Source organism: Asterias rubens, chromosome 14 (genome assembly GCF_902459465.1).
Source record: "Asterias rubens chromosome 14, eAstRub1.3, whole genome shotgun sequence".
Lineage (NCBI taxonomy): Eukaryota > Metazoa > Echinodermata > Asteroidea > Forcipulatida > Asteriidae > Asterias > Asterias rubens.
The window spans coordinates 5,809,086-5,833,409 of record NC_047075.1 but is presented as its reverse complement, the minus strand read 5'-3'; the positions used below and the strand labels follow the sequence as shown (position 1 = coordinate 5,833,409).

At 38.5% G+C, this 24,324-nt stretch overlaps 2 protein-coding genes across 5 annotated transcripts in view; one reads left to right on the top strand and one right to left on the bottom strand.

Annotated features, from left to right (window-relative positions):
• Positions 1 to 367: 367 nt before the first annotated feature.
• Positions 368 to 17,034, bottom strand: LOC117299486 (leucine-rich repeat-containing protein 72-like). The gene is made up of 7 exons (XM_033783028.1): positions 16,924 to 17,034; positions 10,871 to 10,944; positions 9,322 to 9,448; positions 5,851 to 5,989; positions 4,404 to 4,493; positions 3,194 to 3,389; positions 368 to 2,545 (listed from the first exon to the last, which is right to left on the bottom strand). Exons 1-7 carry the CDS (start codon positions 16,990 to 16,992, stop codon positions 2,386 to 2,388), a joined length of 855 nt encoding a protein of 284 aa, XP_033638919.1. The 5' UTR covers positions 16,993 to 17,034; the 3' UTR covers positions 368 to 2,385.
• A 976-nt stretch (positions 17,035 to 18,010) lies between these two features.
• The window catches only part of LOC117299102, a 63,393-nt gene continuing 57,079 nt past the window's right edge, over positions 18,011 to 24,324 (top strand). For 3 of the 4 annotated variants that reach the window (XM_033782543.1, XM_033782544.1, XM_033782541.1), the window contains exon 1: positions 18,011 to 18,164. The gene's annotated coding sequence lies outside the window, so the exon portion shown is untranslated. The remainder of the gene's footprint in view (positions 18,165 to 24,324) is intronic. The other variant, XM_033782542.1, reaches the window with a different exon arrangement.

Sequence of the window (24,324 nt, the reverse complement as noted above, 5' to 3'; positions counted from 1 at the left end):
AGTAATTTTCAATTTTTTTTATTTCAAGACCTCAGTTTTAGATTTTGAGGTCTCGAAATCAAGCATCGGAAAGCACACAATTTTGTGTGACAAGGGTTTGGTTTCTTTAATTATTATCTCGCACTTTAGACAACCAATTGAGCGCAAATTTTCACAAGTTTGTAATTTTATGCATATGCAAATAAGTGAGATGACTGGTCTTAGACAATTACCAATAGTGTCCAGTGTCTTTACAGGACTTTTCTTAACATTTCAGCAGATACGAAAATCCCATACAAATATTGGGGAAAGATTGTTGTTGGTTTTGTGATTCCTTTTAACACTCTTACATGTACATCATAAATCAAGATGACAAAGTAAAAGTGAATATTTTTGAATATGAATTTAATACTTTGTTTACACTGTACATTAAACTTGCATTTTAATGTAGATGCAACTTACTGGATTCATCTGCCATCATTCAATGTTCGTTTAATTTTTTTTATTAACAGTTTCTTACATTCATATAACAATATGTTTAGGCAAAACCTAATTATTGTTATTAGGCTTTTGCTTACATCTTCATACATAAAAATCAGCAGTGGCTAACAAGGAAAAGTTTTTATTTTTAAGCAAAAGCAAAAGCTCGTTTCTTGCAATCAAATGCCACCTTGATCAGCAATTGCCTAAATATGTATACATACATGTAACAACAACCTTTTGTTTGTGTTATTCAGCAATTGCTTGCAGTGTTACAAGATCCCTAAATTGTATATGTAGCTAGACATCTCACTTGTTCGTGATTTTACAAACAATTCAGAGAAGATTTCATCATGTTAATGTCCGTAAAAAATTACCGGGCTCAGCCTAAAGGTGTACAAACCATGAATTCATTGAAAAGTAATATCCAATCCAACCTATCGTAAATTGTTTCGTTTCGAAAAACAAAGTGTTTGATCTCTTTTCCTTTTCAGTGCCTGTTGCCACATTCATACTATGCAGCCATAAAGTGTTTGATCTCTTTTCCTTTTCAGTGCCTGTTGCCACATTCATACTATGCAGCCACAAAGTGTTCGATCTCTTTTCCTTTTCAGTGCCTGTTGCCACATGCATACTATGCAGCCATAAAGTGTTTGATATCTTTTCCTTTTCAGTGCATGTTGCCACATTCATACTATGCAGCCACAAAGTGTTCGATATCTTTTCCTTTTCAGTGCCTGTTGCCACATTCATACTATGCAGCCATAAAGTGTTTGATCTCTTTTCCTTTTCAGTGCCTGTTGCCACATTCATACTATGCAGCCACAAAGTGTTCGATCTCTTTTCCTTTTCAGTGCCTGTTGCCACATTCATACTATGCAGCCACAAAGTGTTCGATCTCTTTTCCTTTTCAGTGCCTGTTGCCACATTCATACTATGCAGCCATAAAGTGTTCGATATCTTTTCCTTTTCAGTGCATGTTGCCACATTCATACTATGCAGACACAAAGTGTTCGATATCTTTTCCTTTTCAGTGCCTGTTGCCACATTCATACTATGTAGCCATAAAGTGTTTGATCTCTTTTCCTTTTCAGTGCCTGTTGCCACATTCATACTATGCAGCCATAAAGTGTTCGATCTCTTTTCCTTTTCAGTGCCTGTTGCCACATTCATAAAAGGGTTTTAAACAACGTTTTATTCGTAACATGCCGCCCAAATTACTGTGTTCTCGCTACTACATGAACCGTGCTCCTATAATCCATATTTTAATGCATTCAAATATGCATGGGGCATTTTGGGACTGGCAAAAAAACTTGTAACCAGAACCTAGTAATACGCGAGCTAGTAATACCGGGAGTCAACTGTATATTCCTTTAGATTCCCTATAAGATTCCTCATGGAAAACAAGCCTTGATGTGTCTGCTGCAGTACTTTAGAAACATCTTTAGAATTTACCAAAATGTAATAGAATAAATTGTCTATTGTATTTTGTATTATTGGAAATGTTAAATTGCAAAAAAAATTCTTGGGGGGCGGGGGGTGAGAATGCTTTAGTAAAATATATTTTGTTAAATTTATACCTTTTAAGTACCCAAAACTTGATATAAATTTAAACCAACCATGCACAAAACATTGTGTTTTATCACAACATCTACACATGTTTCAAATAACATCGTGAGCTTAATTTGATGCTGCAACATGTGTTTCAGCCTTGGCAATCTGATCATAATTGCTTTCTTTACAAACATCAACTACTCAAAATGTTCAGTCAAATGTTTCTATAAATGCATAAAACCTCGCCATAAATTGCTTAATATTGCAGGGAAACAAAATCATGGACTGCAGCGGTCGATAATGAACAAGAGCAGAGTTTTTCAGGTTTAATTATCTGTGGTCAACAAAAAAACTTTTCTGTACTAATGTCCCTCATCTAAATCGTACCGTGACAATTTGTGCCTTTGATGAAGTGTCAAATGTTTTGTTTGTCCTTCTTTCTTGCGCCAGCGGAACTTTGGACCAGTCAAAGTGAGAATACTGCATAGCTGACCTCCTTCTTCCACCTTTAATATCCGATAGCTGTTGAGAACTGTTTGGTATAAACAACAAATCATAATGGGAGAATAAACATACTTGTTGTTTCAAAACTCTAAAGGCTTTATATTAATTATGCTCTGTAGTTTTGTGTTTCTGTTATTGATGTAATTATCTGCACGATAACTGTCAAAAGACATTACCACTTATAGAAACAGGTCACTTTGTACTACTCGTGCCAACTTGTGCCAACTTGTACATGAATATTTTACCATGATGGCATGACCCACTGTGGGACTTCTGTAGATGACGGAGGCACCACAAGCATATGGCCCTAGCAGTTTACTGGAGTCTTTACTGAAGGCAACAGACCCTAAAAGCATGACCTAACAAAGTGAATGGACCCTTCCCATGAAATATGCTTATTACATTCATGCATGCGTACAGACCCTGTTGGTTGGCAAACGCCATAGAGTTGTGCACTGAGCAGACGCACGACCGCGTCTGCGTCACGCAGCCATTAGTCGTGTACAAAACAGCGCGATGTTCCCTCATTTTGCCAACCAAAACGTTAGTGCGCACACGCTATGTGCAATTTCCATATTTCATTGGAAGGGTCTATTAAGTTGGCCCATTTGCCATCATTATTGTGGGGGGAAAAAGAAAAAATAGATAAAGGAAAGAATAAGATTCATGTATTTACTTTTCAATGTCGCTTTGAGTGATAGAATCTCCTGCCAGTGTGGTGTGGATTTTGGCTTTTGAAGCATTCATGGACCCTACTGCATCTGTGACTGCAGACTTAGACCTTCTTCTTCCAAATGCTACACTATCTTTTGCTTGTTTCTTATCAGGTTTAAAGTGGCGTTCAGCTTCACTAGTCTCGCATCCATGAACCTCTACAAAGAACAATAGTTACATGCAAGTCAATAAATTTCATGGTTTAAACGATCCATAAGAACAACACAAAATTGCATTTACTGCTTGAAAACTGTTGTTTCTGGCATAGCAAACTACATGTACAAAACTTTTACAATGTCTGTTTGCTGTTTTTCGGACCCTTAAATTGAGGTGCAAAAATTTGGTTGTTTCTGCTAAAACAAAACAATATTTAACAGAAAATTTAATTGAGGACTTCCTCTCCAAGGGAATTAATTAAGGGAATCAATGTGTGGTGAAGAGGTTTTCAACAAGTGGTTTAATCCCAACGAGGCCTGGTTCTTGATAATTTTACCGACACGAACTCGAGGTAAATTATTAAGAACCAGGCCTCAGCGGGTTTAAACCACTAGTTGAAAACCGATTCAACACTCATTGATTCCCATTCATAAATACCTTTTCGGTCAAAAACATCATCACTTTTTAGTCAAAAAGTAAAACAAATGCAAAAATTATAATTGTTAAATGATTTCTTTCAACACAACACCCCTCCAGCTATGAAATGGTAAAGCCCTCCGCCGCCCGGGGAAACAATTCCTTATAGGGGAATGCTGTGCGCGTCGCCCGTATCGCGTGTTGTGGCACAACTGTTTCAGCCGTTGCTCTCGACCAATAGGAATGAAGAAACTGTCTTATAAGAACAGGTGCAAGGTCGCGTGTCACGCCCATGAATTAACACTTTTTTGTCTGGTTATAAACAAAGGTTCATACACACCCACGTGACGCGCTCTCCACCAATAGGAATAGCGAAACTGTCTGAGGTATTTATGAATATTAATTATAATTTCAGTTCAGTTCAGTTCTTTTTAGAATATTTTTTCCACATACATCATACAAACTATACAATACATGTTTACGTGTACCTTATCCAGGTCAGATATAGCAATACTATTTTCAATCATAAGTTATGACATAAACTGATACCAAGTTTGCCTTGAATCCCTTAAAAATCCAAATCAACCACAAAAATGTACCTTCTCTGTCAAGCAACTTGAGTGTTGGAATATTGAAGATAACAAACAGACGATAGTCATACTCTTGGGCAACAGGATTGTGGTATAAATCTGTAACAAAAGACACACATGATAGAAAGATGGAACCATTTATGTAGTAGGTTTGTTAAGCACCTGATGTTCAATTAGTTGTCACACAACGGATAACTTTATTTGAAAGGAGTGTAGTCATGTCGTTTGAGTCCCTTTTTTTCACTTGTTTTCTAGAGACGGTATTAATACTTTAAAGCACTCCCATTTAAATTCACCTGGAAATAGAATTTGTTTGTTTTAAACATAAGAATATGTATGTTTATGAACAGTAAAACAATTTTTTTAGTAAATGTTTGTCCGATTTATATGTTTAAAAAATAGATAAAGTTGTTTGGGGGGGCGACTCCACCTACCCCTTTTGTGACGTCAATCGAGGCAGACCTTGCCTCGATCAAACATAGAACCCCCCTCTCGAATTTGCCTGCAATGCGTAGAGTAAACACACGTGCAAAGTACATGTAAGTCCAAGTCGTGAGTTTGTACATTTAAAAAAACAAGTTTTTTTCTTGCATTTTTCCGGCAATGCTGACAAGGTGTATTGCTGCTGGATGCAGCAAAACAACTAAAGATGGCATCTATTTCCTGCAGATCCCAAGTATAGGTGGTTGTGGGCCGCGAAAGTCAGACTCACAAGACCAATAGTGGTCCGTCCGTCGTCTTTTTCAGCGCCGTGCAGCGAACACTTCAAGCCGTCGTGCTTCGAATTCGGAATACACCACACATTTGCCTAACGTGAAAAAAATTTGGTATTGTTTCAAGTTTGAGGGCATGTTTTTAGCTTGCGCCAAGCGTCACTATCTTGTGTTGGCACTGCATGCGATTCACCGTGCTGGGTAATCCGTAATCCGGATGGACCGTCTGCACAGCAGCCATACAGTGCGTGCAGTCTGCTTTGTGACCGTAGTTCTGTACGTAAGCATCATACCGATCAGGTATCCAGACAGAGTGTACGGGGCCAGACTACACATTTTCTCTTCAAATATCGTGCCTCGATTGACGTCACGAACAGCGCCCTCTTGGGTCGGGACCTACTCTTAAATTTGTAAATAAAATAAGAACAAATTTTGTAGAACCTTAGTTAAATGTTTATTCACATTCCACTCATCAAAACACATCTTAGTGACAAAAGCTTTTATTTTGACAAAATACCACTTCCAGGTGACTTTAGAGTACAAAAGAGAGAATTATATTCAGGTTTGAGTGGTGGAACAGCTCAAAACACATTCTAAGGTATGATTTGATGGATTAATAGGCCTATGTTGTTCTAGAGTAATTGGCACGGGTCAATGGCTTGGGAATGCGCTAGTATGTGCTATAGGGATCAAGGCAGATTTAACCATTGTACACGTGATAAAGTCAACATTTGTATAGTTACTTAGTGTGTGTAGAGCTTGCATCTTCTTCATTTCATTAACAGTCTCTTCTAGTTTAGAGAGCTGGTTGTTATGAAGCATCAGAACCTGGAGACAGCTTAGATGACCAATTGTCCCACTAATGCTCACTAACTCATTATCCTATCAAATAAAAAACATACATTTTATGTTAGAGAAATGTTTGAGAAGTTTAAGAGAACAAGGAAGAAGTAATACTTGGTGAAATGTATTTACAAATTAATACAGAAATACAGCTCACATTAGTCAGGTGGCTTAGCGAAACTACCGTTACACAGCGGACAAAAGCACCATTTTTGGCACAGGGCTTCCTAAGGGTCTATTAATAAGTATTAGCCGAGGAGCCCTCCGGAAATTTTGTTGTTTTTTATGTACATCAGAAAATTTCAAAATGGCCGCCAAATATGACAAAATATATCTTTTCTCGAGTCCTGGGAGTCATAAAAACCTCAGGGTGGTTGCTAAGTGACTTAATACAGGTAGTTGGACAATATAGGAGTACACAAATGTACTAAAATGTTTTTTTGCTTTTTAAATAACGCAGAAACTCAACTTTCAATCAGCACCCCCCCCCCCTAGTTTAACCCGATCAAATCTCACCCTCTTAGGGGCGGATCCAAACATTCTGAAGACAGGGGGTTTCTGGCCTATCAGTTTTTAGTTTCACATAATCACAATGCTCACCATGCACAGATTATAACCCCCATTTACAGGATATAATATATTTGTTAAAAATGATAATAATAATAATAATAATTAGAACAACTGTTTGTAAAGTCCCAACTATGTAAAAAAAAATTATTTTATTTATTTATTGTTTTCTTCTGGTTTTGTGGTGGAGCGGGAGGTCGATCATCCCCCGATCATGGACATTAGTGGTTGCGCACATCATACATTCTTGACAAAGTTATCTTTCTCTGCCTGTATCCAAGCCCACAAGGTGCATAATTCAGCTACCATTGATTCATCTATGCACATGCGACCTGAAAAATAATCCAAGGAGGATTGCCCATTCATCTGATGGCATTTGAGAGGCTGACAATCTGTGGCTGGGAGATCTCCTCTGTTGGGAGGCCCTGATCATTCTGCTGGAAGTTCTCCCGGATATCTCTAACATTTTTGAGAAGGCATTCTTCTTGAAGTTGCTTCAGCAGCCAGTATCTGATCCTGAGAGCATCCATCACTAATAAAAACAACAGGTTTTCTGTGAGCCCAAACGCTCCACCTGAATCTTTCACAATCATGTTCTTCTGCTCATGAGCTTGATCATAGGGATCACAGAGAATTAATTGTGAGTTGTCTTGGAAAGGACCAAGCGAAAAACTTCTCAAACTTATCATTGATAAGGCAAGGAGTTCATCTCTGATGCGGACAGCAGGCATCCTCCGTGAGTAGTTTACATGGTTCAAGGCAAAGAACATCAGTGTGAGTTCATGCAAGACAATCAACATACAGAAAGAGGGGAGGATTCTCTCTGTGAGCCCCGATGAAGATGAAAATGAGGTTTTTGTCTCATGATCGGGTCCAATAGTACAGCGGATAAGCTCCCATATTAGGAAGATTGTGCACTTTTTGAGAAAAGCATGAAACTTCAAGCATAGTTAGTTTAGACCATAAGGATCAGTTTTAGATGAAAGTACATAAAAGTGAGATTTCTCCTCTGCATATTATTGTTTCTTCAAGCTGTGGCAGACTCTTTATCTTTGGGGCCCTCACTGGGCATGAAATCCTCACTCATGGAGATGTGCAGAGACAGGAGAGTGATCTTGTGGGCTTGCCTATTGAGTTAGTGTGTGGGATGCCTTCAGATGCAAGTCAGCCACACCAGATAATGCTACCTCTTAGAAAAATATTGTACGGTCCGGCCAGAAACTTCAAGCAGAGACATCCCCAATATTATTCCAGAGTGCCTTTTCTGTTAGCAGACCACCTACATGTAGCACGCTTACTCTCGCAGGGTGAACACAGGTTGGTCAAAGTATTGACTGGATTTGTCATGGACTAAGACATTTTACAGTTTGTCTCTCAACATCCATTGCATGCTTGATCATAGCAGGAGTGGGGACTTCTCAAAGAATAGGAGAGTTTTTTGTTTTTTGAATGCTCTACCCATCTAAGCACCTCTCGACTGGAAACATACATGTAACACGTATACAATCTGGCATCGTCTTTAAAGTTATGGCTGGTACATTATAGGCGTAGCAGCTGTCGGGAAAGAGTGTGATTTTCCTTTCCACAAAGGTGGTATAAACTGTGTACACCGTATGTTTTTTATTAGACTTAACACTCCCCTGTACTTGAAAAAAATGAGAACTCATTGAAGTCTCCGTGGTGTGAGATAGTACCGTTTGTTTGCTTAAAAATTTTGTTTTATCTAGATATTCAGATGATTCATGATTGTTTTATATTCACATTTAACCTGCAACCAGAGGTCTTCCCCCCAAACAAAATTTGTAAAAATAAAAAAAAAAAAAAAAAAAATTAAATTAAAAAGGTGATATTTTGTTATGTAGGCGGCCATTTTGAAATTTTGTGATTTACATAAAAACTATTACAAATTCCGGAGGGCTCCTCGGCTTATATTGATTAATAGACCCTTAGGAGGCCCTGTGCCAAAAATGGTGCTTTTGTCCGCCGTGTAATGGTAACCTTGATATTTTACGCTAAGCCACCTGACTACATCCCATAACAATGTTTGATAAATAAATACAAAAACAATTTTGACCACAACTCAACAACGCTTGCTGTTGAGTTGCCAAAAAGCCCAATGACGGTATCCTTTTCAGATAAATTTATGCGACATAAATTATGAGTGGTGTGTACACATTGCAATGGAAAGAGCACTGTTCTAAGGTAAAATTGTAAGAAATACTCTATGCTAGAAGTGAGTCTCTAGTGGGATTTGTTATTTTACTAAGAATGGGGTATAATCTTCAAACACTGCTGGTAATATTGATAGCAAAGTCTGATCAAGTTTGCTTTTTTTTGTTCCCTCAAATAAGTGTTTTTGGGGGAAATAAAAATTTATAAAATTTATAATAGAGGGTAAAAAATAATTTGACCACTACCCTTTTGGTCACCTGTCCCTTTAGGGCCTCTACACTGTACATCATCAATTTCTGAAATTCTTCATGCATGGGTAGTTTATGTGAAACAAAACTTTTTACTTTTTAGTGTTTAGCCGATGAAACTCCTGAGAAACATTAAAATTGAACTAAAAAACAATTTTATTTCTTATAAAACACATATTGACTGGCATAATTCGGTAACTAGTCTACATGTACACCTCGGACCTGTGAGTGACCAGAAGAGGGAACATACTTTCCTCTTCTGGTCACCCAAAGTCCCTCGGGGGAATAGACGTACACTAGTTAGGCCTACCTAATTGCCAGTAAATATGTGTGTAATAGTTATGAAGTTATCAAGTTTAAATACTATACAACATGACAATTCACCTGTAGGAAGAGATGAGAAATTCTGAGGTTGTCTTTCAAACAGGTAACATGTCGAAGTCTGTTGCCATTCAACCACAATTCATTCAGATGCTTGAAGCTTCCAAAACTACAAACTGTTTCAAGGTTCCTGTGTAATTGTACACAAATCATACTTTGTTAAAATCTGTTTCCTGACTATAATAAATTTGCTGACAAAACAAACAAATCTAAGCTCTAGGCCACAGCCAAACAAAACGTACATGACATTACAGACTGGAGATTTTTGGGGACACATGTAGGTTGCAGCAGACAAGCCGTTTTCGCATTGGACATTTGGGTCTGGTAACTTCCTGCCCCCGATTTCACGAAACTCATCGCAAGCGTTGCAGACCTAAGACACGTCGCGGCTACGACGAGTTCCACAACCCATTTCACCAAACACGTCGTAAGCGCGACGAGTCGCAATACAAACTATTTTCACTCTTAATAAAAACAACCCTTTGGACGAGGATGAACTGCTAAAGTTCTTCGGCTGTTTAATGTTGTGTACAACTTGGTCAAGATGGCAGACACTGTTTCGGACTAGTGTTTTTTGTTTTGTTTTTTGGTTGGTTTATAATTATTTATTTGTTTAGTTGTTTTATTTATGTGTGTTCGTTTGTTATGCGTGTGTTTGTTTTTTCTTTTCTTTTACTCAAACGTTTTTTTTTGGGGGGGAGGGTTAATTTCCATTTGTTGTCTAGTGTCTTCCCGATTGGTTCAGTGTTTTTCTTAGTGTTTCTCTTTGATTTTAAAAGCCATTGTGCAATATGCAGGGCATTTAATTTTTTTAAATTTAAAATATGTGTGTAGTTGATTTTAAGTTAAACAAAAATGCAAATTAAAATTTTCTATTAACTTTTGTTCAAAGTGATGGAAGCATGAATTAAAACACCCTTTCTGAATTTGGAGTTTGTACTGTGTCTGTTTTCAGCTGTAGGGCCTACTGTAAATAATAGTGCATTCACATTGGGTAGCATTTGGCCAATCCATCTCAGCGTATAGCAGCTGCATTGCTCTCATCTATTGCAAAATTATGCAAGATATGGGCAAGCTTGTCCACAAAATGTTGAATTCAAAACTCCATCTGGTTCACATTGGGAATGATAGTCAGCCCATGTGCATTATCATGGATGCTTACCAGTACAGCTACAATGAAATGGGCAGGACTTTTTTAATGTGTTCATTCATTTATTCTCCCAATGCAATTTTAAAATCTATCTTTTGAATAAATGCATTAACAATAAACCATTGTGGGTATAACTTGTGCACAGTACACTAAATGTGTACAGCATTCATGTATACCCAGGAGTTTCAATTTAAAACAAGAAAAGTTGTGTTTACAAACACCAATGCCCCGCAAGGCAGTCCTCTTCTCATCATTTGACCTTATCCATCTAAATAATAGGAGGCTTCCGTTTTTGGAGTTGAAATGACAATACTGTTGAGGTATTATTGCTCAGACAACATTTCTTTAGGTTCAGTCATTTGTTTCCTTCGTTAAAGTTCAAGGAAAGAAAGAATCACTTACTTGTGTGCAAGAAAAAGCTGCGTCACATCAAGATTTTTCCTCATCCCATTAGCCTCCATCTCCAGTTTAACCAGCTACAATTAAACATAAAAAAAACATTCTTTCTGTGAGTGTGTTGAAAACAGATGGTGGCATGTTGTAGGGCATGTCATTTGAGTAGTGTACAACCCTCAATTGCACAAACATGTACTATAGACCTGTTACCTCCATCGATAAGTGTTTTTGTGTGTATAATTCTTCGGTATTCCTAGTTTTGTCCTGTCCCCTATTCACTTTGTATTAACTGCTCTTGGAATGCCATGTATGCATTGGGTGCTGACGTACATACATGTATGGTGGGCGTTGGCTGCTTAGCTGTTTCATGTAGCGAGGACTGTTGGGTCATTTCTGTTCCTGTTTCCGTTGAATTCAGTTGGAGTATTTTTTTGTAATCATCTCCCATAAATAACCATCTTGTTTACAACTATGATAGTTTTAAGCATAAACTTTCCTGATATTATAAACACATCTTCATTTGGTAAATTTTGCAAGATGTTGTTTTCTTGTTGTTCCTGTTATTTAATGGCCGTTGAACCTACTCCAACACTCGGTCCCCTTAGGCTCACAGCTTCGGAGTTTAATTTCTTGTTAGATTCATTTTATTGCTACTCATTATATTTAGTATCTGTACCATTGCTTGGAATTGTTTGGTAGTAAACAAATTATTCCCCCTTGCTTCGCATTTATTGTCAGTTTATGTATTGTCTATCCCCCTTGCTTTGCATAGGCCTATATTTATTATTGGTTTATGTAATGTCTACAGCACCCCCACAATGCCGCAGTAAGCCCCAGAAGGCTGCAGTAAGCCCCAGAATACTGCAGAATGATGCCCATGTGTATGGATGATAAAGAGTTCAGTCTCCCGGCAACTACTGTAAGTTTATTATAAGTAATTTCGCTGTTGTGAGTTAATGCTGGACTTGTCTTTCAAGTGTTTAATGTTTAAGTTCCACCCTAGATCAGTTCCCAGTTATTGCTCGTAATATTGCTGTACCTCGTTTTGCATTTAAAGTTGTTTTAATTTGACTGATATGGTTCACTCTAGAGTCAAAGTCTCCCTCAAAGTGTTTAATAATTTGCATTTTCGTTTTATTTAATAAGGTATTCATAAATAACTCAGACAGTTTCGCTATTCCTATTGGCGGAGAGTGCGTCATATGGGGGTGTTTAAACGGTTGATAATGACCAGCTGGACTCTGTTTAAAACCGGTTAGTCCGCTTCTTGATGCTGTTGGCGAGTTGGCCGCGCTGTGTGTGAAAGGAAAACGAAAACGTCTTGCAAGACTATACGCGCACGAAGGAATCTGGAAACTGTCGGAAATAGGCATCTCTGCAGTCATAACAATGCAACACACGGACATACAGAGCTCAAGCACGTCGGAAACGGATAAGTTTTACACAGTTTCTTACTTTATCACGCCTTTAACCAAAAAGGCATTTATGAATGGGAATAAAAGAGTAGTGACTCGTTCTTTAACGGCCGTTTAAAACCTTGCAGGGTCGTTGCGGTGCGATAAAGGCCCTCGCCTTCAGCTCAGGCCTTTAATCACCTGGCAATTACGACCCTGCCTGTTTTAAATGGCCGTTAAAGAACTCATCGCTACCCTTAATTTATTCCCTTATTTATATATATATTATTTATAGTTTCACCTGCGTCAATTAGCACAGGGTTCTCCACACGCAGTTTTGTCCGGGGCGCTGCGGGGACAAAATTCTCCAAAAAATTGAACCAGGACAAAATCTCTGTGCGCCCAGGCAAAGTTTTTTTAGAAAAAACTTCAAGATACAAACCACCGTTTCAATGCGTTATATAGACCTTTTTATATGTAGTGTGCAGCGACTGGTACCCAGATGTCGGCTATTTTGCAACGGCATTTCAAGCGCATTTTTCTCTGTGTCGCAGGGCATCCTGACTACATTTTGACAATCAGCCTGGTATTTAGACTTTAGTCTGTGATCGTGTGTTTTTTTTGTCCTGATTGAGGAAGTTAGAGTGTGGTAGCAAATCTATTGGGGAATTCCGTGTGGCTGATGCAGAGAAATTACAGCACCCTCAGATTGAAATCAAGTTTACGTGGTATTAGGAGACCGATCAGAGATTGAAAAATACCCGGACGCAAATCTGGATCTCAATTTTTTTTCGGGTGATCGTACACAAAGCGGATTTTTAGTTCAGGATCAGTGGTTTTGTTTGTGCTGATCAAGTGACCTCATCTCCAGTTTTTTACTCGCACATAATTCTATCTGCACCTGACACAAATTCCTGTTGCCTAAGTCAAACCATGCGCTCACATGCAGTGCATACTTTTTCAACTGTTTGAAGGCTGCACTTTTCAAGGAAGAAGGCTAAGAAGAAACCCCTATAATTGTCTTTAATGTAGACATATTATTAACTACGTTTATCAAAAATTTATTAAGTCTGCAGTTAATCAAAGATTTTATTTCTTTTTTATTTTCAACCAAAATAGGCTATTTTTATTTTGTTGTGTCCCATATTGGCACGCCACAGAATCCCAAGTATCTGGGATTCTGGCGTGTCAATTTTTTGAAAAAAATACAATATTTTAGGTGAAAAGAAATATTTGCAGACTAATAAATTATGATAAACGTAATAAATACACATTAAAGAGAAAAATAGCAGTGGGTTTCTTATCTCCTGTAACCAAACATAGCTGGTCTGAAATGGGGAAAAAACAGAATGTTTTTAAGTGTTTGTGCTGAACGGGGGATGAAGGTGTTACTGTCATGGCTTGTGATATCAGGATTCTAATCAAGTAGCCATACAATGTAGGTCTTATATCACAAAAATGTATAGGGCCTAATAGAATGAGATTTATGATTTATTTCACACGCCATAGTCCATACTAGCTTCCAAATATTCAATAAAATACCAACCAAAAAGTAATGAAAACATATGACGTTGCTCTAAAATGTCGTTCATGCATTTAGAGGGGAGATAGGCGGAAGAGTTGGGACAGAGATGAAATGCAGGATCCCCTAACTAAATGCTTTAAGTAAAGCTTTTAAAGTGTGTTGACTTACTTAGTATAACATAATAATTGAACCAACTGCTATTGTTTATTCATGGGAGATGCTTGAAAAGAAAAGGGCGAAGTGGCTCAACTCTCCAGGACTATGGGTAAGTTGAGCCACCAGTGTGGGTAAGTTGAACCACCACAATAATCAATGGGACTTTGGAAATCAGAAAATAATTTTCTGAAATTGGTTTATCCATGGTAAAAGTGAAACTCATAATTGCAATAATACTTTGATCCAAACTGGCATTCTAAAACTATTCCCGACAACTTTTTTAATGAATTCTGAATTATATTTTATCACATGGCTATTTCCTATGTTCAACTCTCCCAATCGCTCAATTCTCCTACATGTATATTATGTGACTTGATTTTGATTTATAACCATCGAATGAGATCCAATTAAAGTTACCATAATAAACAAAATATTTAGGCTTTTAGACACATTATCACTAATTTCATCGCTAAACACATAAGTAATAGAAAGGGTCTTATTTATCTGGAGTTCCAAAATTCACATTTTAGTGGAATTTAGATACTGCCCACTTTGAGCACTTAGGCCTATCTCTCACATTCTCTGTTGTAGCCAAAAAGACAGTTTGGTATACATGTACACTACCAACATAGGGCAGATGGACTCAACCACTCTATTTTATAGTGGTGATTTGGGGGGTGGGTCAACTTTCCGTATCATGGCGCCACCACTTTTCCATACGAAATGAAATAATACAGATCTAATTGACCTCAATGAGATATCCTTTTTTGTAAAAATTAGTGAAAAAGTGGTGGCGTGATATGGAAAGTTATCCGGCTCAACTCTCCTGCATCTCCCCTAGCGCTGTAAATGGCGGAGTATCTCTCGCAACCTAAGACCACAAATTTTAAGGTTTCAACACCGTGCAAGTACACGTCATCGTAAAAAGGTTGGATAGATGATTTAAAAAAATATATAAATATATTAGTTTTTGATTGTAAACAAATTTCCTGTTATTCCATTCTACTAAAAACCCACAGTGACACCAGGATATAAATATACTCTGATCGTCTTCTGGAGAAAGTGGACCCTTCTGACTAATCACCAAGTCTGATGCTGCATGCTGTTTAATCTAGACATGGTGTTAGTGTTACCGCAAACCTTTCCATATATTGCGTTACATGTACCACTGTAAATGGTGGAATATCTCTCGCAAATTAAGACCAAAACTAAACTTTTAACTAAGATTTCAACACACAATAAAGTGCAAAGTCAAAGTGTCTTGCTTCTATCTATCCTATATCCTCCTCTTACCAGTTTTTACGGTACATGTATATGCCTTTTTCTTTGAATTGGGAAAAAATAATGATGCTATATATCAACCGATGCCCTAATTATCTTTATTTGTTTATATTGAGTATGCAAACATAAATTAAAACTTGATGGATATTGAAATTTTAACTGACTTCAACTGGTCCCATTTGTTTTGAGTTTTTCCTGTTTTCAAGGCAAACGAGAAAGAATGGTTTCCCGGTGAAGCCAGAAATATCTGCAGTGATTGCAAGTGTTCTGTCAGACTCTGTGTATGACTCTATAGCCAGCAGTTGTCCTCATTTTATTCACAATATTTTTTATGACATTTTAAAAATTACCATGGTAATTTGCAAAAAAAAAATAAAAATGTGTGAATAATTATTGGCTTTTAAATCCGATTTTTTTTAATTATAAAATAAATTCCCCTGAAAGCCATTATATACTTCCGGTAAACAGTATTGTCCAAAGGCCCACACTTCAGGTATCACAACTTATATTCTAAAATAACAAACCTGTGAAAATTTAAGCTCAATCGGTCATCGGAATCGGGAGAAAATAACGGGAAAACCCACTCTTGTTTCTGCACGTTTCGCCGTGTCATGAGATGTGTTTAAAATAAATCCGTAATTCTCGCTATCAAAAATTGATATCGTTTTAATGTTTTCTCAAAAAGTAATGCATTTCATGGAACAATATTTCAAGAGAAGTCTTTCACCATTACCTTATTCTGTAAGCCCTGTTAATTATTTGTAAATCTGTGACCTTTTTTCCCCCCTGTACCGAACGTGTATAATAGCTTTAATATTTAAAATAAAGCGTAAAAATAATAAGTGATAATTGAATCACCAAGCTAATGTTTAATTTTTAATAAACAATCTAACAACAAAAATAAAAATAATATAAGGCACATGTTTGTAGGGCCTAATGGCTTCTTTAAGCCTCTGTATTTTTTCCCCAGAATGCTCAGCAGAATGTTCAGTCACATGATTTGATCATCGTGATTTGTGAATTGAAATAGTGTTTGATGAAACTTTTTCGGTGGTCAATATTTTTTATATGGCCTCAACATTATGACATATTTTTGTACCTTGTAGAAATGCCTAAAATACCAAACTTTTTGCATTTAAAAGTGCAAATAACCAGTGGAGCCTTACGTGTTTCTAAGTTTTGGTCAAGGGAGAGGAGACTCTTTGCTAGGCAAGTAAAACCAAAAATGTTGTATCTAGGGACCGTTTACATCGCGCACAAGAGTCCTACGATAAAGGTTGCTTGGCTTGGTTAGTAGAGATGATTTTAAAACAAATAGTTTGATTGTGGAAATTTTTCCTGTATCCTACTGGAAGTGGAAACCCATATGACACCAGGATTACAATACAATAGTCTCAAAAGCACCATCTTAAGAAAAGCCGCAGCTAACTCCTGTAGCTATTACTGTAGCCTAATTGCCATAAAGCGCCCATGGAGAGACTAGACGGAGTGAACTGGCCCTTAGTAACGTAAACAACAACGTCACTTTACAAGTGTTTTGTGGACACGACATGCATCACACTGTGGAGGTAGAAAACTAATTAATAATTTTATAATGTTAATCACTATACAGTTGGGTTTTAAAAATGCAGTGTATTAGCATTAGTACATGAATCACGGAAACATTTTATCGAATTCATTAAAGAGTGCCCACTAATAATTACCGTGTCGGCGGAAACAGCATTCCCAATGCTCTTTTCATCTTGAAAAACGGCCAATTTATGTATCGACATTTTGTGACAATCGGCCCGGCCTGCAATAGCGCCCTCTTTAGGATTAACCCTGCCTCACTTTTCATTAGACGTGTGGTAGCCTTGCTCTCAAGGCAGTCGAATTATTCACTCCGAAAAAAGACCGCCGCTGTATAAAAACCCACCCGTATTCACTGTGCGTAACATCGCACGACACGATGCCCCCCGTACACTATCCGCATGCGTCGACCGTCCGCATGCGGTTAGTGGTACGAGTGCGGATGACTTATGTGCACAGTAGTCGCGGGTTCGTACTGTATACCTATATATTAGGTCTTCCAAACATCAGCCATCCCTGCCATCATCCGAGCAATGCAGCCTCTACATGGCAATATTGTTATTAAATTCTTTCCTTCTTTTCCTGCACCTGTAAAAAGTGCACCTTTAATTTTTTCTTTTGGCACCTTATCCGCCTAGCTGTTGACGTCACTTTCCCACCCTCCCAGTTTAGCCCAGATGGGGCTGTTAAATAAGGGATTAAAGCAAGTACCAAGTGTACTGACTCGGTGCATGGGCGTGTCCCCCCGGGTGGGGGTGGGCGGATTGTGTCCGTCGGGACAACTCGACCATTCAGACAACTCGACGACGGTTGTCATACAACTCGACCGTTCGAACAACTCGATTGTGGAGACAACTCGACCGTTCGGACAACTCGACGGTTGAGAAATCTCGACCGTTCTGAAGGAGGGGGCGGAGACCGTTTATATTTACTACTGACTTGGCGCATATGGGCGTGCCCCGCGGGTTTGTCGAAATCACACCTGCTTGAGCTTCCTCCGGAGGGGGTTACCCAATTTTTCACAAAATTTTAGAAATGCAGCATTTATACAGAACATTCGTGTAAAAAGTGTGTACTGTAACGGAGGTCGACCGTTCAACCAGCTGTCGAGTTGTCCCAAAGTCGAGCTGACTGAACGGTCGAGTTGTCTACTCCAACCGATGGTTTTCCCAACAGACGAGTTGTCTGACACACATCTTATGACATAAATTATGTAGACTACGGAGGAGGCCGGCCGACCGTCTGCGTGTCACGTACATAGCCGTACGGGAGCTTGACAGTTTGGCTGCCCAGACTCTCTGAAATCGATCCAGTGAATGACACTTATTTCTCCATATATGTACCATGGAATAATGTCCATTGCGCAGTCATGTAAGTAAGTGATTTTGTTCATTATTGATTGATTGATGGTTTCGTCTTCTTTCTCGTCCGGCCCCATGTCGCCCGCAAAGAGCTATCTTCCATAAACTACTGTACTAGTACAGTGTACTAGGTACTACTGTACTAGTACAGTGTACTAGGTACTACTGTACTAGTACAGTGTACTAGGTACTACTGTACTAGTACAGTGTACTAGGTACTACTGTACTAGTACAGTGTACTAGGTACTACTGTACTAGTACAGTGTACTAGGTACTACTGTACTAGTACAGTGTACTAGGTACTACTGTACTAGTACAGTGTACTAGGTACTACTGTACTAGTACAGTGTACTAGGTACTACTGTACTAGTACAGTGTACTAGGTACTACTGTACTAGTACAGTGTACTAGGTACTACTGTACTAGTACAGTGTACTAGGTACTACTGTACTAGTACAGTGTACTAGGTACTACTGTACTAGTACAGTGTACTAGGTACTACTGTACTAGTACAGTGTACTAGGTACTACTGTACTAGTACAGTGTACTAGGTACTACTGTACTAGTACAGTGTACTAGGTACTACTGTACTAGTACAGTGTACTAGGTACTACTGTACTAGTGTAAACAAAGATAGATGGAACTAAATAAATTACGAGACTGAGTGTCAGTGTGTTGTTGATGCCATCTTTGTGTTTGTAGTTGCGAGAACGGTATCCTCCTCCCGACACGGCAAGGAGGGTTACGTTATAGGATAACTTTCCGTATGGCGCCACCACCTTTTCACTCATTTTTACAAAAAGGGATATCTCATTGAGGTTCATTAGATACTATATTATTTAATATCGAATGAAAAAGTGGTGGCGCCATACGGAAACTTTTCCTCGTTATATTATATCGCAACTATCATCTTTGTACTGTAGCTTTATTAATTTAAATTGTGCTTTTTGTTGGCCACATGGGCAATGCCCATACCATGGAATCCCCAGCATGGATGTTTTGGGTGGGTTCGTTTAGCTTCCCTGGGTCGACCCGGACTGCCCCCGGTCCGGTGCGTTCAAATAGCTTTGACGTCATTCCAGGGGCTCACCCGGGTCAGCCCCCAGTCAGCCCTGCTTGTGGAGTGGGTCACTTGGGGGCTGGCCCCAGGTGCATGACGTCACTACGAGAGGGCGAGTGTGATCGCACGATTAGCTCTTGTCAGGGGCTCACCCGAGTGAGCACTGTCCGGTACCCAGGGAAGCTAAACGAACGCACCCATAGTTTAGTGATGCCATGGCGCTACTCCTAGAACTATCTATGCGGTTTCTTTCTGCTATCATCATGATCATGGGCTATCGTCTATCATAACCTCATAGTCATAACTCTATGAGTCCATAACTAGGACCTTTAGGTTTACATCTCTTCCTCTGCTTTTTTTTGATTCTTTTATAAAGTTTTAATTTTGTTAGTAACGCAAATCTCTTTTTTTTCTTTTTTAATCTCGCCAATTATTAGGCTCTATATGTGTCCTTAGAACTCTCATTGAGTTGACTCGGGGGACGTCCAGATAATCCACTCCGCAACCTCAAAAATTGTTAAAAATGATAAATTCGAGGCCACATAGTTCTAGAAGTATCCACCTGTGACCTTGTTGAGCTGTTAATGGCTCTCTTACTTAATTATAGCATGTTTATAGTTTACACGCATCGGTCTCATTACAGTCCATGACAGTGGCCTAGTTGCGATAACGTAACCTTCCTCCCAATAAAAGAGCAAAAGGTGGGCGCATTACCATCAAGGCATAGTTTCTAGAAGTAGGCGCCGGGCTACCATGATGGCGCATATATTTATTGTTATTTGACAAATCATTCTTACCCAAGTTTGGTGTCGTTTGAGTGCACTTCGCAAGTGCTGTTCTGGTGCAGCTATTTTTTGAAATTGGTGTAAACCAAAACTGCACCACACTCTGTTTTTGGTGTTCTTTTGGCAGAACATGTGAAAATTGGTACATATTGGTACAGTTTTGGTGCGTTCCAATTATGTAAATTAGCACAAATTATGCACCGGTGGTTCAATTTTTGGTGCTTTTGGTGCAGTTTTGTTACGTTTCATTTCAATTATTTAAATTAGCACCAACTTGGCACCAGGAATTAGGTGCAAAACTGGTGTTGATTTGTTGCAGCTAGTTTGGGTGCATTCCAATTATTTAAATTAGCACCAATTGTGCACCAGGGATGTCTTTTGAAATTTGTGGTAATTTATTGGTGCAGTAACTTGGTGGCATTTTGGTGCAGCAGGGTTGCAGATGGCATCCAGTTTAAAATCATGCATTTTGCTGCTCAAAATATGCTCATTACAAAATTAGCATAACACCTTACTTGGTGACGAGTAATGGGGAGAGGTTGATGGTATAAAACATTGTGAGAAACGGCTCCCTCTGAAGTGGCATAGTTTTCGAGAAAGAAGTAATTTTCCAGCGTTTTTCCACGAATTTGATTTCGAGACCTCAAGTTTAGAACTTGAGGTCTCGAAATCAACCAACAAACGCACACAACTTCGTGTGACAAGGGTATTTTTTCTTTCATTATTATCTCGCAAGTTCGATGACCGATTGAGCTCAAATTGTCACAGGTTTGTTATTTTATGCATTTATGTTGAGATACACCAACTATGAAGGCTAGTCCTTGACAATTACCAATAGTGTCCACTGCCTTTAATTCATTTTAAATTTAAAGTACAGGATCAAACTCACGATAAACATAAACTTGCAGAACAAAATGCAAAGGGTTTATTTCATTCAAAGTGTTCAAATCAGAACGGTTCACCAACTTTGTTTTTAAAGTAGCAGTCTAGGCTATACTTCATCCTCTCAGTGAAATAAGGTGGATAGGTAAATTTATGTGTAGAGAACGGTGCACCAAAAGTGCACCAGAACTGCACCAAAGTTGGGTAAGGGAAGTGTCATCAATCCATCATTTATGTAATACTAAAAAAAGATGACTGACAGTCATTTGGAATGACAATCGACGCATAGTATGTGGTTTTGTAGCTTGATTCCTGAGAGTCATTTGACAAGTTAGTTGAATCTTCATTCATTCATTCATTCAGCCGATGCGAATTAACTGGAAAGCAAGGTCAGTAAGGTTTCTTTTCTGTGCGACCTTTGCTGTTAAAAGGTTTGTTCTGGACTAGACCAGGGCGCTGTAGGGTCATTCCGTGTCAAATCACCCAATAGGTTAAACCCTACCCTCTTCAAATTTGCTCAAATTTGGTTTGTGGGGTAATCGTGGCTCAACAAGCTCAAATTTAAAATTTCAGCTCCATCCGATAAACGATTTTCGCGCTAAGGCATGCTCTTTCTTGTTGATTTCGGTCAAAATGCCCTGACCTCTGACATGTAAACGACCATAAATTGGTAACCTTTGGGTCAAATTGGTTGAAACCCTAGGCTTTGAAGTGATGATATTAGAAATGTTGTGGGCTGGGTGGGGGGGGGGGATTCATGGTTTCTAAGATCTTCTAAAGAATTATAGGCTAGTGAATACGTCGTACATTACAAAACAAATTAATCAAACATTTCAATTTCTGACTCTTTCTGTTTGGGCGTAATCACTTCAAAGTTTCACCCAAAAGATCCTTGTAAATCAAAAAGTAGGCCTACATTTTGAGTAAATGCAAAAAACATGCGCCACTCTCGTCCAAACAAATGGAAAACATTTTTTAAAAACCTACAGCGGGGCACATAAGTGTAGGCCCCCTAACACTTTTAACAGAAGCGAACAAAAATTGTTGGGATCTGGTTGGGGCCTCAAGTTCACCTGTATTTACCTGCATTCAAGTCAGGCTCTAAAATAAGACTAAAAAGCCTTTTAATGCACACCCCAAGACATATAAAAGTACTGCTGCACAATACCTAATTATACATTATACATGTAGGCCCTACATATTTGGCAAACATTGTACTGCATAAAGACTAGAGTTAAATGCAATTAGCATTGTAAACAAAACCAGACAGCTGATTATAAAACTCTACATGTACTATGCAGTTGTGAACTTAATACGTATTTCTTGGAGTAAAAACCCTCAAACTTGGACTTAAAGCCATTGGACCCTTTCGGCAAACAGTATTGTCCAAGGCCCACACTTCGTGTATCACAACTTATATATAAAATAACAAACCTGTGAAAATTTGGGCTTAATCGGTCATCGGAGTCGGGAGAAAATAACGGGAAAACCCACCCTTGTATCCGCGCGTTTCGCCGTGTCATGACATGTGTTTAAAATAAATCCGTAATTCTCGCTAACGAGAATTGATATTGTTTTACTGTTTTCTCAAAAAGTAAAGCATTTCATGGAATAATATTTCAAGAGAAGTATTTCACCACTACCTTCTGTAAACCCTGTAAGTTATTTGTAAATCTGTGAACTTTTTGTTTTTTCCTGTACCGAAAGGGTCCAATGGCTTTAAAGGCAGTGGACACTATTGGTAATTGTCAAAGACTAGCCTTCACAGTTGGTGTATCTCAACATATAAATGCATAAAATAACAAACCTGTGAAAATTTGAGCTCAATCGGTCATCGAACTTGCGAGATAACAATGAAAGAAAAAAACACCCATGTCACACGAAGTTGTGTGCGTTTAGATGGTTGATTTCGAGACCTCAAGTTCTAAATCTGAGGTCTCAAAATCAAATTCGTGGAAAATTACTCTAAAAAACTATGGCACTTTCAGAGGGAGCCGTTTCTCACAATGTTTTATACCATCAACCTCTCCCCATTACTCGTCACCAAGAAAGGTTTTATGCTAAAAAATATTTTGAGTAATTACCAAAAGTGTCCACTGCCTTTGAAGCTGTTGACTGATCAGTGCTAAGGTGCTTATAAATAGCTGAGCTACATGTACATATGTAGGTTCCAGCTGTTAAAGACTAGGCCTATATATGTACATGTACTGTGGCTGGCTGTGAAGCTTCCTTTCCTTAGCCTATATCCAGTGGATTTTGTGCTCTTGGTTTCTGAACCCTCTGTCTATGCCCTCATCAGGTCTATGCTGGTGTCTTTCATCTCAAATAAGATGTAATCTTTGTCCATGTCATTTGGATCATGTCTCCCCAAAATCTCCTGTATACCAAGGATGATAGATTTACCTCGTTCAAACGATCGATATTTATAAGGACAATCAGTAAGTGAAGGGATTATCTTTGTTGCTCTTCTTATACTTTTCTGATATTCCTTGCTGAGGAAAGGGCTCCAAACACAGTTTGCATACTCGAGGTGTGGCCTTATTAATGTTTTGTATAGAGGAACAAACATTATCCACGCCCTTAATGTGAACGTCCGCTTAAATCCAAGTATGTTTTTGGCTTTGTGAGCTATCTTCCCAACGTGGTTGCTGCATTTCAGTTTAAGGTCAGCTTTGTCTTGTCCTTTTAACATGATGTATTCTTCCTTTTTATGGCCATAGTGCATACCAGTTGCTAAGGTTGTCAAAATATATCTGTAGTGTTTCACACTGTCATTACTTCTAATGTACATTTGAGTACAACCTTGGTGTTGTTTGGGAACATCTTTACATGCCCCTTTAGATTGGACCTAGGATGCTACCTTGAGGGATGTTGCTCAACATGTTGGTCCAAGAAAATTTAGCTCCATTCGCAACCACACATTGTTTTGTGTTTGACAGGAAACTTTGGATTGTAGCTTTTTAATAAGACGTTGATTGGGAACTGAATAAAAAGTCCAAGTATGCAACATATCCTCCCTCTTTATCTATCATGCTTCAAGTCCACATGTGTCTAAAACCTCTTGAAGCTGTGTTGTTACACAGGATCTGCCTTAGCAAAAACCACAGTGGGGTGTTTACTTAGTAAGTGTAGATCAAGGCACTGCATAATCTGGTCTCTCCGGATGGATTCCTGTTACGCAGACCTGTTAATGCCTCATATTAACTCAATGCGCCTATAAGATCTCATGAAATAATTTTAAAGTTCACGTTTTCGCACAGGTCCATTTACATGTAACTTTGCATGCCAACATAAACAAAAAGAATTTAACAACAACCAGGTGTAGAAACAATTTTCTTCTAAATAAGGGAATCAATGTGTGGTGAAGAGGTTTTCAACTAGTGGTTTAAACCCGCCGAGGCCTGGTTCTTGATAAATTATAAAGAACGGCGGGTTTAAACCACTAGT

What these genes read in the sequence shown, in the direction of transcription:
- LOC117299486 (XM_033783028.1), bottom strand. Translation starts at nt 16,992, where the DNA reads ATGTCGATACATAAATTGGCCGTTTTTCAAGATGAAAAGAGCATTGGG. An exon ending in CAGCTTTTTCTTGCACACAA is followed by an intron (nt 9,449 to 10,870) that starts GTAAGTGATTCT and finishes ACAATTACACAG; the next exon opens with GAACCTTGAAACAGTTTGTA. An exon ending in CAAGTTGCTTGACAGAGAAG is followed by an intron (nt 3,390 to 4,403) that starts GTACATTTTTGT and finishes TGTTCTTTGTAG; the next exon opens with AGGTTCATGGATGCGAGACT.